We start from the raw sequence: 14,624 nt of genomic DNA, 5'->3' as shown, positions 1-14,624 counted from the left end.
CAGTGCTGGGATGGCAGGTGTGCACCTCCATTCCTGGCTTTTTCCCATGGGTTCTGGGCATAGAACTCCCGTCCTTATACATGTAAGGCCAGCACTTCACCAGCTGAGTATGTCATCATCCCCAGCGCTATATTGTCCATCCACAGTTGACTGAGTCAGTTGTGGGGTCTGCCCATGTGGACAGCTGGTAGCTGACAGCTGTGGGGTCTGCCCACGTGGACAGCTGTTGGCTGACAGCTGTGGGGTCTGCCCATGTGGACAGCTGTTGGCTGACAGCTGTGGGGTCTGCCCATGTGGACAGCTGATAGCTGACAGCTGTGGGGTCTGCCCACGTGGACAGCTGATAGCTGACAGCTGTGGGGTCTGCCCATGTGGACAGCTGATAGCTGACAGCTGTGGGGTCTGCCCATGTGGACAGCTGGTGGCTGACAGCTGTGGAGTCTGCCCACGTGGACAGCTGTTGGCTGACAGCTGTGGGGTCTGCCCATGTGGACAGCTGGTGGCTGACAGCTGTGGGGTCTGCCCATGTGGACAGCTGGTGGCTGACAGCTGTTGGCTGACAGCTGTGGGGTCTGCCCATGTGGACAGCTGGTGGCTGACAGCTGTGGGGTCTGCCCATGTGGACAGCTGTGGAGTCTGCCCACATGGACAGCTGGTGGCTGTTTCTGAACATTAATGTTAATGTCATGTTACGAGAAAGCTTAACACAGGGAAAATAATTTCTGTGCAGCCAGGTGTGGTGGCACAGGCTTTAGTCCCGGCACTCAGGAGGCAGAGGCAGGTGGAGCTTCATGAGTCTGAGGCTAGCCTGGTCTACAAAGTGAGTCGGGGCATCCAGGACTGTTGTACAGAGAAACCCTATCTCAAAAAACAAAAACAAAAAAAAAATAGTAATTTCTGCATATTAACTTAAAATTAATTTGCAGTAAATTCTGCAAATTTTTAAAAATATTTTTTTCGGGGCCAGGCGGTGGTGGCGCACGCCTTTAATCCCAGCACTCAGGAGGCAGAGGCAGGTGGATCACTGTGAGTTCGAGGCCAGACTGGTCTACAAAGTGAGTCCAGGACAGCCAAGGCTACACAGAGAAACCCTGTCTCGAAAAACCAAAAAAAAAAATAAATAATAATAATTTTTTTCTTTTCTTTTATTGTTTTTGTTTGTTTTGTAACAAGGTCTGTGTCGCTCAGGCTGCCTCAGCGTCACTGTACAGCTAAGAATGAGCTTGAGTTAGGTTCGGGGGATCTACTGAAGAAAGACGCCAAGGCAGTATGCAAAAACAGAGTGTTTATATTCCAGCACGCTAGGATCACCTCTCTCTCTCTAGAGGGCGACCCCAACTGAGCACGCAGGCTCAGTTTATAGACAGTTGTAGGGATCTGTGATGACAGAATTGAGTCAGGGTGTACGAGAGGATTCAGGACTGGCTGTTTGTTTGGTTATTGGGGACTTTTGAGTCACTGAAGTTTTGGCTCTTACTCAGGAGTTGGCCTTTAATTTGATTGGATGGATTGGTTCTTTACCAAGGCCATGAAGTAATAAAAACATGGTGTCTAGTCATTTTGTTCTATAAGCTGATTAGCTGCCCTCAGCTGCCCGTGAGCTGTGTATAACTTGTGGTTTTCCAGGAATTGTTAGGACCCTGGCCCAGTTAGACAGAGTGAAAACCTGAAATGTGTTATGGAGTTGGACTAGTCAAGTAAACTGGGGCTTTTGGGGGGCCCTGGGGTCCTTATGGGAGGTCCCCTCAGAGGCCCTGATCCTCCTGCCCCTGCCTCCCAAGTGCTGGTGACAGATGTGTCTTACCAAGTCTGCTTGTTTTGTTTGTTTTTGTATGCGGTGCCGGGGATGGTACCCAGGGCTGCATGCATTCAAACAAGCACTTCATCAGCTGGACTGCATCCCTGGCCTTAAAAGGTCACTTTGTAAGCTGACTGATTTTTTTGTTTTGTTTTGTTTTTTTAGTAATCATTCAGCCTTATGCAGGCTAGATAAACACCATGTCATTGAGTGCTACATCCCTACCTCCCTTCTGTCTCCCCCAACCCAATCCCCTCCCAAGACAGGGTTTCTCTGTGTAGCTCTGGCTGCCCTCAAACTCTCCTTGTAGATCAGGCTGGCTTCAAACTCAGAGATATGCCTGCCTCTGCCTCCCCGAGTGCTGGGATTACAGCCTGCTTCTCCTTTTTTTTGTTTTTTGTTTTTGTTTTTGTTGTTGTTGTTGTTTGTTTTGTTTTGTTTGAGACAGGGTCTCTCTGTGCAGCTTTGGCTGTCCTGGACTCACTTTGTAGACCAGGCTGGCCTCAAACTCACAGCGATCCGCCTGCCTCTACCTCCCAAGTGCTGGGATTAAAGGCGTGCGCCACCACCGCCCGGCCTGCTAATACTCATATTTTAAGCAGTCTTCTGTACCAAGTCTTTATGTTGTTTCCTTCCAGTTTCTAAGCTGACTAAACAACTTATGCTCCTGGAGGCAAAGACTCAGGGCCAGGAAAAGCAGCTGATGGAAAGCAAGGAACAGCTGGAGAGCTTACAGGCCAGATGCCACGAGCTCAAAGCACAGCTGGATAGCAAGATCGCTGTAGATGTCCATACATCGATTGTCAATGAACTAAAAAGGTGAGGGTGTCACAGAGTACAAAGAGGCTTCTCAACTTTTTAATTTTCTTTTTGATGCTTTTTGTTTTTGGGTATCCACCAGGGCCTGGAAGCTAGTGCATCCCTGGTGCACTGTACACAGGGAGTGCTGTACTCACAGCAGAGTGTGTGTACCCAAGCAGTACACGGGGTAAACTCTACCCATGGTGCACTGTACACAGGGAGTGCTGTACTCACAGCAGAGTGTGTGTACCCAAGCAGTACATGGGGTAAACTCTACCCATGGTGCACTGTACACAGGCTACACTGTGTATAGGGTGCTCTCTACCACGGTGCATCACACACAGGGTGTACTGTACCCAGGGCTCAGTGTTCGGAGTCTTCACTGTACACGGGTGCATTGTACACGGGTGCACTGTGCACAGGATGCACTGTACCTGGGATGCACTGTACACAGGGTGCATTGTATGTGGTGTGTACTGTACCTGGGGTGCACTGTACATGATGTGCATTGTACCTGGGGTGTACTGTACATGGTGTTTACTATACCTGGGGTGCACTGTATACAGGGTGCACTGTACCTGGGATGCACTATATACAGGGTGCACTGTAGGTGGTGTGTACTGTATGTGGGGTGCACTGTACATGGTGTGTACTGTACATGGGGTGCACTGTACCCACATGCACTGCACTTGTGTTCCTGTACATGTGTGTGTGCCGTGTCCTGTCCTTTAGCCAGCTGCAGAGGGAAGAAGAGAAGGACAGCGCTGAGATGCAGGAGCTGATGGGGAAGCTGACGGCGCTGCAGGTGCAGAGGGAGAGCCTGCTTCTGGAGAAGAGCAGCTGGACCGCCAGCAGCAGAGCGCTGGAGGCTGAGCTGCAGCGCACGCGCATGGCCAACAGGTACCTCGGTGTTTCATCTCTTTTGCATCTTCATTTTATTTCCTTTCTCTTTATTTCTTTGATAGTGGCAATAAAATGGAAAATAATAACCAAAGGGACAGATACCAGAGTGTAAGTGTAAGAGGAGCTTCTCAAGTCTGTGTGCAGATACTGATAACACATGGCAGGCCTGCGCTCTGGATGGTCTCCTGGCCGCCTCCTCAGAGCCTGCTTCACCATTACCGCATCCCAGTTTCCATCCTCTTTTTCTTTCTACATATACATTTATTTATTTATTTTGGAATATCTTTTATCCTTTGACTATGTCTCGCATGTATCTCTACACTGACTCTTTTTGTTTGTTTGCTTGTTTGTTTTTCGAGGCAGTGTTTCTCTGTGTAGCCTTGGCCGTCCTGGAACTCTCTCTGTAGACCAGGCTGGCCTCGAACTCACAGCGATCCACCTGCCTCTGCCTCCTGAGTGCTGGGGTTAAAGGTGTGCGCCACCACGCCCGCTATACACTGACTCTTGATCATCTCCACCCCCAAACTCCTCCCTTCCTTACACACACGCGCGCACACATGCGCACACACATACTGGCACATACCTTTGCACCTTCATGCCTGGATCCCATTTTCAAACATGTCTTTTAGAACATGAGTCAAAAAGGTAGGAGAATAACATTTAATTAGCTGATTCATTGCTAGGCATTGTGAGTCCTGGTTTGTTTGACTGTTTATTTGTTTGTTTATGACAGGGCCCACATTGTAGGCCCAGCTGGCTGGAACTCTACCCACTGTATCCCAGGGTGCGCTGCACCCACAGTCTTCCTGGATCCACCTCCTAAGTGTGGGAATAGCATGCACCAGCACCATTGGCTTTTGAGTCCTGTTAGCTGAATTTGGACTCAGTTGTACTGTACCCATGGTGTGCTGTACCCGTGGTGCGCCGTACCCGTGGTGTGCTGTACCCATGGTGTGCTGTACCCATGGTGTGCTGTACCCATGGTGTGCTGTACCCGTGGTGCGCCGTACCCATGTTGTGCTGTACCCGTGGTGCGCCGTACCCGTGGTGTGCTGTACCCATGGTGTGCTGTACCCATGGTGTGCTGTACCCATAGTGCGCTGTACCCATGGTGCGCTGTACCCATGGTGTGCTGTACCCAGATTGCACTGTACCGAGGGTGCGCTGTACCCACAGTCTTCCTGGATCCACCTCCTAAGTGTGGGAATAGCAATGCACCAGCACGTTGGCTTTTGAGTCCTGTTAGCTGAATTTGGACTCAGTCATCAACCTGGCTTCCAGTTAGATTCATTTAGTACTTCGTGAAACGCAAAAGAAGACGTGTGTCGCTGAGCAGTAGCATTTAATTCTTTCTGTGGTGTTAGGGGTTGGGACCCGAGGCCTTGTGCATTTGAGGCACGTACTCTATCACCAAGCCACACCCTGGGCCTGAGTGTAGTATTTATGTATTACCTACCTAGTAGCCAAGCATGGTGGCACACACCTTTAATTCCAGCGGGGGATCTCTGTGAGTTTGAGGCCAGCCTGGTCTACATGGTGAGTTCTAGGACAGCCAGGGCTATGTCGTGAGACCATCTCCAAAAAGGGGTGGGGTGGGGTGGGTGGAGACAAGACCCCTAGAGTTAGATAGAGATTGCCTGCAGATGTAGTAGCTGTGTGTGTGTGTATGTGTGTATGTATGTGTGTGTAGGTATATATGTGTGTGTGTGTATATGTGTATATATATGTAGGTATATATGTGTGTGTATGTAGATGAGTGTGTGTTTTGAATGCAGGAAAAAATATATTGGTTTTGTACACATAATATTCACTCTGCCCAAGGTACACAGGCTCACAAGTTCTGTTTTTCCACCATTTTGGGCCTCTGCAGGCGATACCAAAAGAAAATTGATGTCCTCAGAAAGCAAGTAGAAAAAGCCATGGGGAAAGAGATGTCCGCCCACCAGTACCTGGCAAACCTGGTGGGCTTGGCCGAGAACGTCACCAAGGAACGAGACAATCTTAAGTATTTGGTGAGTTTCCTCAAAGTTATACAAACTTAAACTTCATATGCAAATGTGACTTTAAGACTATTTTTTAAGTAAATCTATAAAAAAAAACTTCACATTTTAATATTTCAACCACACTTCCAAATTCTCCAAGATTTTATCTCTTAACGATGGGTGAGAATTTTTTATTTGCTTGTTTTTGTTTTTCTGAGATAGGCTTTCTCTGTGTAACAGCCCTGGCTGTTCTAGAACTTGTTCTGTAGACCAGGCTGGCCTCGAACTCAGAGATCTGCTTGCCTCTGCCTCCCGAGTGCTGGGGTAAAATGCGTCAGTCACCACCGCCTGGCTTCTTTTTTCTTTCTTTCTTTTTTTTTTTGTGACAAGGTAAATGCTGCATAGCCTTGGCTGACCTCAAACTTACCATCCTCCTGCCACAGCCTCCAGGTACTGGGATTATAGCTCAACTAAATTTGTTTTAAAGAAAATCAGCCAAAAGTTCTAAATAACAGCAAGTGTCACTTTAGAAGGTGAACTGTGGGACCAGGTGTGGTGGCACCCGTGTCCATCTCACAGCAGCAGGGGACATCTGTCCATCTCCTTCAGTCAGTGCCTGAATAGCTCCCGAAAATGCCAGGCAGGGTCGTCAGTGCACGCCCCATGCATGCAGGGCCCTGGGTTTGGTTCGCAGCACTGAGGGAGGGCGAGCGAGCGAGCGAGACTCCTGGAATCACATAGTAGCAGGGAAGGGCATTAAGTCGATTATCGGTGTCCTAGATGCTGGAGCAGCGCACAGCCAGCATGAACCTGGCACGCGTCTAGCCATTTCCACACCGATTCAAAAAGATGTCTGCAGCAGATTGTGGTGGAAGAAGACAGCTTCTCGGTGTCAAGCCATGTGCATTGAGAAAAGTCTGGTAGATCCCCCCCAGCTCTGACAGTGAGTCGCCTCCCAGGGGCGGGCTACAGGTGACGTTTTCTATAAGCCCTCTTACTTATTTAAATTTTCTTTTCCGTGTGTTTTGGACACATAACACTTCCCTACGTATAAGCATGCACGGGTCTTCAACCTCGCAGTTGCTGGCCTCTCAACACTAGAAGGCAGGGGTTAGCGAGTGTCCTGAGAGACACGAGGGACCATCCTGAGTCAGAAACGAGGGCTGGAGGTTTGTTGGCAAGAGCTGGGCTAGGCAGCTCCTCCCTAGGGCAGTGGGCAGAGGTTCTAGCCCTTGGTTATAGAAGATTTGAGGGGGGTGTTGCTTATTTTTAATAAAAGAAATGTTAATTGCATGTGTCTTGATATTGTGTGTACTTAGCCTTACAAGCCTTTTTTTTCACAATGTAGCAGTAGCTGGCAGGGCTCCCATAAGCCTCACTGTACACCACCGGCCATTTAAAAGATGTAGTTGTCATCATTGTGCAGGTGTGAGTGAGTGTCCCTGGATGTCACTGCACAGGACAGGCAGCCAACAACCTTCCCTGTTCCACTGGGTACCCAGAGCCATCCCAACGGGCCCCATTACTGGCAATTTCCATGTTCTCCCCGACTGTGACCCAGCATGGTAGAACCTGGAAGCCACTCAGATCTTCCGACTCAGGCGTCTCCTGAACAGTCGCTGTCCCAGCCGCAGGGCTGAACGTGCCCCACCAAGTGCCCACTGGGATGTTGAGAGGCCAAGCAAAGGCCAAGCAAAACCACTCAATTGGCCATACCTTGCCAGCACCTGCCCGCCACACAGTGTCACGGCAAACGCAAAGCCCTGCTATCTCTAGGGCAGGACACGTGGGGCTCCCTGCACCTGGGGTACCGCTCTCAGTCCCACTTACAGTGTGGCAGTCCCTTGTGGTGCAGGGGAGATTCTTCCAGACTTCAGCCGGCCCCCGGCAGGCCCACACCTCAACGTTGTGGAGCAGGCGTGGAAATACAGTGTAAGCCACGTACCCTGCGTGTATACCTTTAAAAGTTGTAGGTTTAGCCAGCCTCATCTTTGTGCTACCTGAAAGCCAGGCCACTGTGTCAACACTAGCTGTGAGCAGCGCTGCTGGCCTGCACCTGGCCCTGCTCACCAGGACCCTGTGGCCACACGGACCACATGGGTATGTGAAAATTGTGGGGCACTGAGGGCCTTGTATCTCCCACACCCGGGTGATGCTGGCTTCCCTGCCGGTCACACCCCTGCTGGTCACCTGGCTCTCATGACCCGCCTGCCCCTTGCAGTTTTTAAGAAAGGCCTCCATTCTGCTCTGGGCAGGGAGTCCTGGTGGCCAGTGGCCACATGGAACCTAACATCCCCCACTTGGTTTCACCTACGCCATTCACACCTTTCTGAGGGAGACAGAGTGGTCTGAGGGGCAGACATTGTGCATGCCACCTGGGTGCTGCTCCCCGTGGCTTGGGCAGGCTGTTTAACTTGAGCCTTCCTTTCTGGAAAATGCGTCTGCCCCCACTAGACTGCCCACGGGAGGAAGGCGTGCCACACTTTTCTCTTTAATTGTTGCAGCTGAGCCTGTAATGGCGTGTGGGAGCTTGTGTCCCACCTGGGTACCACGGCCGACTGCTTGGCTTTAGATGACGTCCCTCTTGGGTACACTGCCTGCCACGCCGGTCTGAGAAAGGCCGTGTGTTTATATCATCCCCTTTTATGTTGTGATCAAAGTAGCTCAGTTGCACGCTTGCTGGTGTCACAGCGCTTATGCCTTGAATTGGGTTAAGGAACCGTGAGCAAAGCTCCCTGTGGAAGGAAGAGTCCATGTGCAAGCATGGCATAGGCAGCCGGAGCAGGGAGTGGGGACCACACCCAGTGACGCACTTCCTCCAGTGAGGCTCCGCCTCCTGAGTTCCCAGTATCTCCCCAAAGCACCAGCAGCCAGGCTGCAAGTTCACATCCAGGAGCCTGCCGGGGACATTTCCTACTCAAGCAGCTCGAAGGTGGTAGGTCCGCTAGGCGAGAGCAGTGTCCCCACTTTCCTAGCAGCCTGGCCTCTGGGCCCAGAGCCTCCTTCCCTACCCAGGAGGATGCTCAGTGGGGGCTGTCTTCGTTGGTCCTTAGCCCTTGTCCAAGCTCTGCCCATGGCCCCCCAGGGGGCAAGGGGTCCCGAAGTGGGCAGGTGGAGTAAGAGTGGGGCCTGTGTGTGAGTGGGAATGCTGTCTGCAAACATTGTGTCAGTGCGTCTGTATCTGTGTGTGTGCATGTGTGTGGGGTTTATTTAAGAGTGTGTCTCTGTGTATGAGCGTGTGTATGAGTGTGTCTCTCTGTGTGTGAGTGTGTGCATGTGTTTATGAGTGTGTATGAGTGTGTGAGTGTGTGTGCGTGTGTGTGACTAGGGTGTGAACCTGGGGCCTCACAAATGCCAGGCAACGTGCTGTGCCGTCGTGCTGCAGTCCGAGCAAGCCATAGGCCTTCCGGTGTGAGCTAAGGTACACTTGTATTTCTCCCTCTCCTCAGGCTCAGTGTTTAGAGAGCGAGAAGCACGGCGTCCTCGACAAGATCCTGAAAGGCAACATCCGCCTGGGAAAGCTGGAGGAGAAGGTGAAGGTGAGGAGGCCAGTGCAGGGCCCCGGTGCGGGGCAAGGGAGCATCAAAAGGACAGTCTGTGTGAGGGTGGGGGTACGGGCTGCCAGTGCAGGGCCCCGGTGCCGGGAGCCCCAAAAGGACAGTCCGTGTGAGGGTGGGGGTACAGGCTGCCAGTGCAGGGCCCCGGTGCCGGGAGCCCCAAAAGGACAGTCCGTGTGAGGGTGGGGTACGGGCTGCCAGTGCAGGGCCCCGGTGCCGGGAGCCCCAAAAGGACAGTCTGTGTGAGAGTGAGGGTACCAGCTGCCAGTGCAGGGCCCCGGTGCTGGCCCCCCCAAAGGACAGTCTGTGTGAGGGTGAGGGTACGGGCTCCAGTGCAGGGCCCCGGTGCCAGAAGCCCCAAAAGGACAGTCCGTGTGAGGGTGGGGGTACGGGCTGCCAGTGCAGGGCCCCGGTGCCGGGAGCCCCAAAAGGACAGTCCGTGTGAGGGTGGGGGTACGGGCTGCCAGTGCAGGGCCCCGGTGCCGGGAGCCCCAAAAGGACAGTTCGTGTGAGGGTGGGGGTACGGGCTGCCAGTGCAGGGCCCCGGTGCCGGGAGCCCCAAAAGGACAGTCCGTGTGAGGGTGGGGGTACAGGCTGCCAGTGCAGGGCCCCGGTGCCGGGAGCCCCAAAAGGACAGTCCGTGTGAGGGTGGGGGTACGGGCTGCCAGTGCAGGGCCCCGGTGCCGGGAGCCCCAAAAGGACAGTCTGTGTGAGGGTGGGGGTACGGGCTGCCAGTGCAGGGCCCCGGTGCCAGGAGCCCCAAAAGGACAGTCTGTGTGAGGGTGGGGGTACGGGCTGCCAGTGCAGGGCCCCGGTGCCGGGAGCCCCAAAAGGACAGTTCGTGTGAGGGTGGGGGTACGGGCTGCCAGTGCAGGGCCCCGGTGCCGGGAGCCCCAAAAGGACAGTCCGTGTGAGGGTGGGGGTACAGGCTGCCAGTGCAGGGCCCCGGTGCCGGGAGCCCCAAAAGGACAGTCCGTGTGAGGGTGGGGGTACGGGCTGCCAGTGCAGGGCCCCGGTGCCGGGAGCCCCAAAAGGACAGTCTGTGTGAGGGTGGGGGTACGGGCTGCCAGTGCAGGGCCCCGGTGCCAGGAGCCCCAAAAGGACAGTCTGTGTGAGGGTGGGGGTACGGGCTGCCAGTGCAGGGCCCCGGTGCCGGGAGCCCCAAAAGGACAGTCTGTGTGAGAGTGAGGGTACCAGCTGCCAGTGCAGGGCCCCGGTGCTGGCCCCCCCAAAGGACAGTCTGTGTGAGGGTGGGGGTACCAGCTGCCAGTGCAGGGCTCCGGTCCTGGGCATGGGAGCCCCAAAAGGACAATCTGTGTGCCTGTGTGAGAGTGAGGGTACGGGCTGCCAGTCCTGTGTGGCATGTCCGTGTCTCACACAACAAGACAAGCCGTGCTGGCTTTGCTAGCACACAGCACCTCGTACTTCCTTAAATAACTTGGGATTTGCTGTGCAGTGAAACACCACACAATTAACTGTTATTTTAAAAAATACAGGGGAGTCTGCAGGCTCTGTGCTTAAGTGATAGCACTGCAAAAAATAAAAATAAAAATAAATAATTTTTTTTTAAATCCAGGAAAAAAAAATCCAGAAAAGTAAAAGCTGTACACAAAGCCGGGTGTGGTGTTACATGCCTTTAATCCCAGCACTTGGGAGGCAGAGGCAGGTGGATCTCTGTGAGTTAGAGGCCAGCCTGGTCTACAAAGAGAGTCCAGAATAGTCAAGGTTACACAGAGAAACCCTATCTTGAAAAAAAAAAAAAAACCAGAGAGAGAGAGAGAAGAAAAAAAGAAAAAGAAAAAAAGAAATGGAGAGCTGCCCACATGGGTGCTGGGAACTGAACTTGGGTCCTCACTAAGTATGTGCTCTGAACCACCAAGTCAGGGTTTTTTTTATACCTGAAATTCTTTTGTATCACTTCTTTATTTTGGTTTCTTGAGTCATAGTCTCACTGCACAGCTCCGGCAGCATCAAACTCACTTTTGCCTCTGCCTCCTGAGTGCTGGCATTACGAACACACATCACCTCGCCATGTCATGCATGGAGATCAAACCCAGGGCTCTGTGTGTGTGCCTGGCAAGCACTCTACCCCAAGCATCCAGACTTGCCGCCTTCCAGTTGCGCGTTGTCTGAGGCACACTCAGGTGACACCCCCTTCCTCACTGAGTTGCTCCCCGCAGGGGTACAAGAAGCAGGCGGCACTGAAGCTGGGGGACGTCCATCACCGCCTGAGGGAGCAGCAGGAAGACTTCGCTGGCCAAACAGCTCAGTACCAGAAGGAGATGAGGCACCTGCACCGGATGCTGCAGGAAAAGCAGGAGGTCCTGGACGAGGCGCTGCAGCAGAGAAGGTAGCTGCGCATGCATCACACATCACCCGGGAGCGGCACCCAGCAGCACGGCCTTCTCTGTCCCTCCACACCTGTGCCTGTGAGGCAGGGTCTCTCTCTCATCCTGGGCTTGTTTTTTCTCAGCTAGACTGGAAGCCAGCCACCCTCACGATCCCCCATCTTTTGCTACCCTAGGGGTTAGAGTTGTGTGTTTGTTTTGGTGTCTGGCTTCTTTCTTGGGGCTGGGATTCAAACGCGTGCGTGCGTGCGTGCGTGCGTGCGTGCGTGCGTGCGTGCCTACGTACCACCTGTTGTTTCCCAGTATTCCTGCGGAACTCAGCAAGAGCACCTGCCTGCTCCCTGATCTGAGTCCCTTTGGCGCTTGGGTTCCATCTGTTTGCTTTCCTGATCAACATTCTTAGGGCGCGGTTGGTTGGTTGGTTGGTTGGTTGGTTTGTGCTCAGTGTTACCACTTAATCCTCTCTTCGCCTGTGCTCCGTGTTAGGCTTTCCCAGCCCTGAGGTTTGGGTTTAGCAACCATGAGCCTCATTGGCAGCTGTCCTGTTTGAGCCTTTGGTAAATCTGTCTTCTCATTTCTTCAAGTAAGTTCTTGGTATTTGCAAATGTATTGAATGAAAAAAAAAAAAGAATTAAAAAGGAAGGACACGACTGCTGCTGGGTATGGTGGAGCAGAAAGTTTACTTGTAGATAAAAGAGAGAGCATAGCCAGAGGCAGACACATCTGGGACTGTCCAGAGTAGACATGACCCTGAGCCGTGTGAGGAGAGGGGAGGGGAAGGGAAGGGGAGGAGACCAAGGTCTAGCAAAGAGGAGTGGGTAACAAAGATGGCTGGATTATATAGGGAAGAGCCTCTGGGAGAAGGGCAGGCCAGGTCCTAGGCTGGAGAAGGTGCGTGGGGGGTGGGAGGTGGGGGGATGGGGAGGGGAGGTGGGGGTGTGGGAGGGGGAGTAGGGGTGTGTGCCAACCATACCCTGTAACAGGTAGAGACAGGGATGCTGGGAGAACCTGGTGGCCAGGTCTGTTCTGCTGTGTTAAATAGGAACCAGAGCCATTTGTCTCAAGGTTTGAGACTTAACATTTGTAGATACAGGTTTTAATTTTAATATTCAGTTCATAGTTTTATGTTCTATGTATGATAGCATATAGCAAGCTAAAGTAAAAGAATTAATAGCCATAGGTAGGTAGGTAAAATGACAGACAGACATCAAATGGGGAGCTCCAAATATACCACAGAAATTGAGTAAGGCCGTCAGCTGGAGTCCTGGGCAGAGCAGAGTCCCCTCCAGTGAGGCTTTCAAGTAAAAGACAAACAGCAACATTGTTGTTTTAAAGAAAGAAAATCACAATTGTTCGATTTTACCAATAAAGACTCAGAAACCAGATGTTGGGGTAAGAACCTGCTAGCTCACAGAGGCAGAGAAAGCACTCAGATAACCTCACGACTCAGCTCACGTCACAGAGGGAAAAGGCCAAAAGCCCCTTCACCCTGTCTTAAACACCCTTCTCTCAATGTCCGTCCTGTATGCTTAATCCCTGTCACTTGGTTTCTTGCTCTGCCTCTTGACCTAGGGTTTAATTCTGCTTACAGAAACCTCTGGGATTAAAGGTGTGTGCTAGGCCTGAGCCACAGCATAAAAACCTCTTTATAATAAACAGAAAGTTCTGGGTTTAAAGGTGTGTGCTAGGCCTGAGCCACAGCATAAAAATCTCTTCATAGCCAGGCGGTGGTGGCGCACGCCTTTAATCCCAGCACTTGGGAGGCAGAGGCAGGAGGATCACTGTGAGTTCGAGGCCAGCCTGGTCTACAAAGTAAGTCAGGATAATCAAGGCTACACAGAGAGACCCTGTCTCAAAAAACCGAAAACCAAAACAACAAAACAAAAGGAAACCTCTTTATAATAAACAGAAAGCTCTTGGATTAAAGGTGTGTATTAGGGCTGAGCTGCACTAAACAAGAAACAGATTTTTACAGTTGACAATCTTGGGGTTCACAAGGAGATCAAATATCCTGCAACAAACAGTACAGATGATGCCATCAGGTTTGCATGTTCACAGCATCCAGCAGACCAGCTGGGGAAATCAAGGCAGCCAGCAGGGGTTCACGACCTTTCTTTTTTTTTTTTAATATATTTTATTAATTTATTCATATTACATCTAAATTGTTAGCCCATCCCTTGTATCCCCCCATTCCTCCCTCCCTCCCATTCCTCCCCTCCCCTGTGACTGTGACTGAGGGGGGCCTCCTCCCCTTGTATATGCTCATAGGGTATCAAGTCTCTTCTTGGTATCACGACCTTTCTTTCCATGGCTTCTCTTTCCATGGCGATGTCACCTCTATTAGAAATGGCGCCCTTTCCAGCTGTTCTCCAGGTGTTTTCACCTTTGGGTTCCTCTCTCCTAACCACGTAGTCACAGGCCAGCCCCGAGCAGACAGAGGGACACCTCGGCCCCGAGCAGACAGAGGGACACCTCGGCCCTAATGTGCTTGGGTCTGAAATGGGAGCCACTTTCCCATGACGTCACAGTGTAGTGTGCATCAGCTAACTTTACAGGTGATGTGTGACGAGAGTACACATGTGTGAGACCACACCTGTCACCTCGCCTGTTGTGGGAATCCCCTACACCTGTGAGATGTCACCGGTGGACCAGGACAGCTCCTGCGAGGCCTTGGTCCTTGGCGCACGCAGTTCATATTTTCATTTATATTCTAAAGCACAAGGTGGAGTGGGCAAGCAGGGCTTTACAGAAGCAAAGGGCTGTCAGCAGGTTGCTAAGGGCAACGACTCATTGTTTCAGCTGTATCTGCGGTCCTTCCGCTCCAGGTGGCAATAGGCAGTACAGGCGGTGCCCAAGGAAACGCCCCAGGCTCTCAGACCTTAAGCATCTGGCACTGGAGGGCTCACTGCTCCAGGCAGGACTCAGATGGGCCACTGACATTTAAGAAGTGTATGCGTGCGTCTTTATACACCTGTGCTGGCACATGTGCACACATGTGCATAGACACCAGAAGTTGGCATCAGGGTCTCCCCACTCACTCTCCCCTGTTTTTTGACACAGGGTCTCACTAGACTAGTGGACCAGTCAGCCCCAAGGATGCAAATGAAGGTCCTTGAGTAACTGGGCCATCTCCTGCCCCGGACTGTTTCAGCTGCTCTGTTTTTGTTGTTTTAAGATTTATTATATAAGGCAGGGTGTCGTGGCGCACACCTTTAATCCCAGCACTCTCGAGGCA

At 52.1% G+C, this 14,624-nt stretch overlaps 1 protein-coding gene across 1 annotated transcript in view; it reads left to right on the top strand.

Moving 5' to 3' along the window:
- CEP89 (centrosomal protein 89) overlaps positions 1 to 14,624 on the top strand; it is a 43,635-nt gene that overhangs the window by 28,371 nt on the left and 640 nt on the right. Inside the window, exons 15-19 of the mRNA XM_084770093.1 lie at positions 2,437 to 2,617; positions 3,332 to 3,499; positions 5,373 to 5,514; positions 8,934 to 9,023; positions 11,222 to 11,391. Of these exons, the coding sequence (XP_084626219.1) occupies positions 2,437 to 2,617; positions 3,332 to 3,499; positions 5,373 to 5,514; positions 8,934 to 9,023; positions 11,222 to 11,391 (751 nt within the window). The remainder of the gene's footprint in view (positions 1 to 2,436; positions 2,618 to 3,331; positions 3,500 to 5,372; positions 5,515 to 8,933; positions 9,024 to 11,221; positions 11,392 to 14,624) is intronic.

The sequence above is a fragment of the Acomys minous genome (assembly GCF_964271855.1).
Source record: "Acomys minous genome assembly, chromosome: 20".
Taxonomy (NCBI): Eukaryota; Metazoa; Chordata; class Mammalia; order Rodentia; family Muridae; genus Acomys; species Acomys minous.
This window is presented reverse-complemented; position numbering and strand designations above follow the sequence as displayed.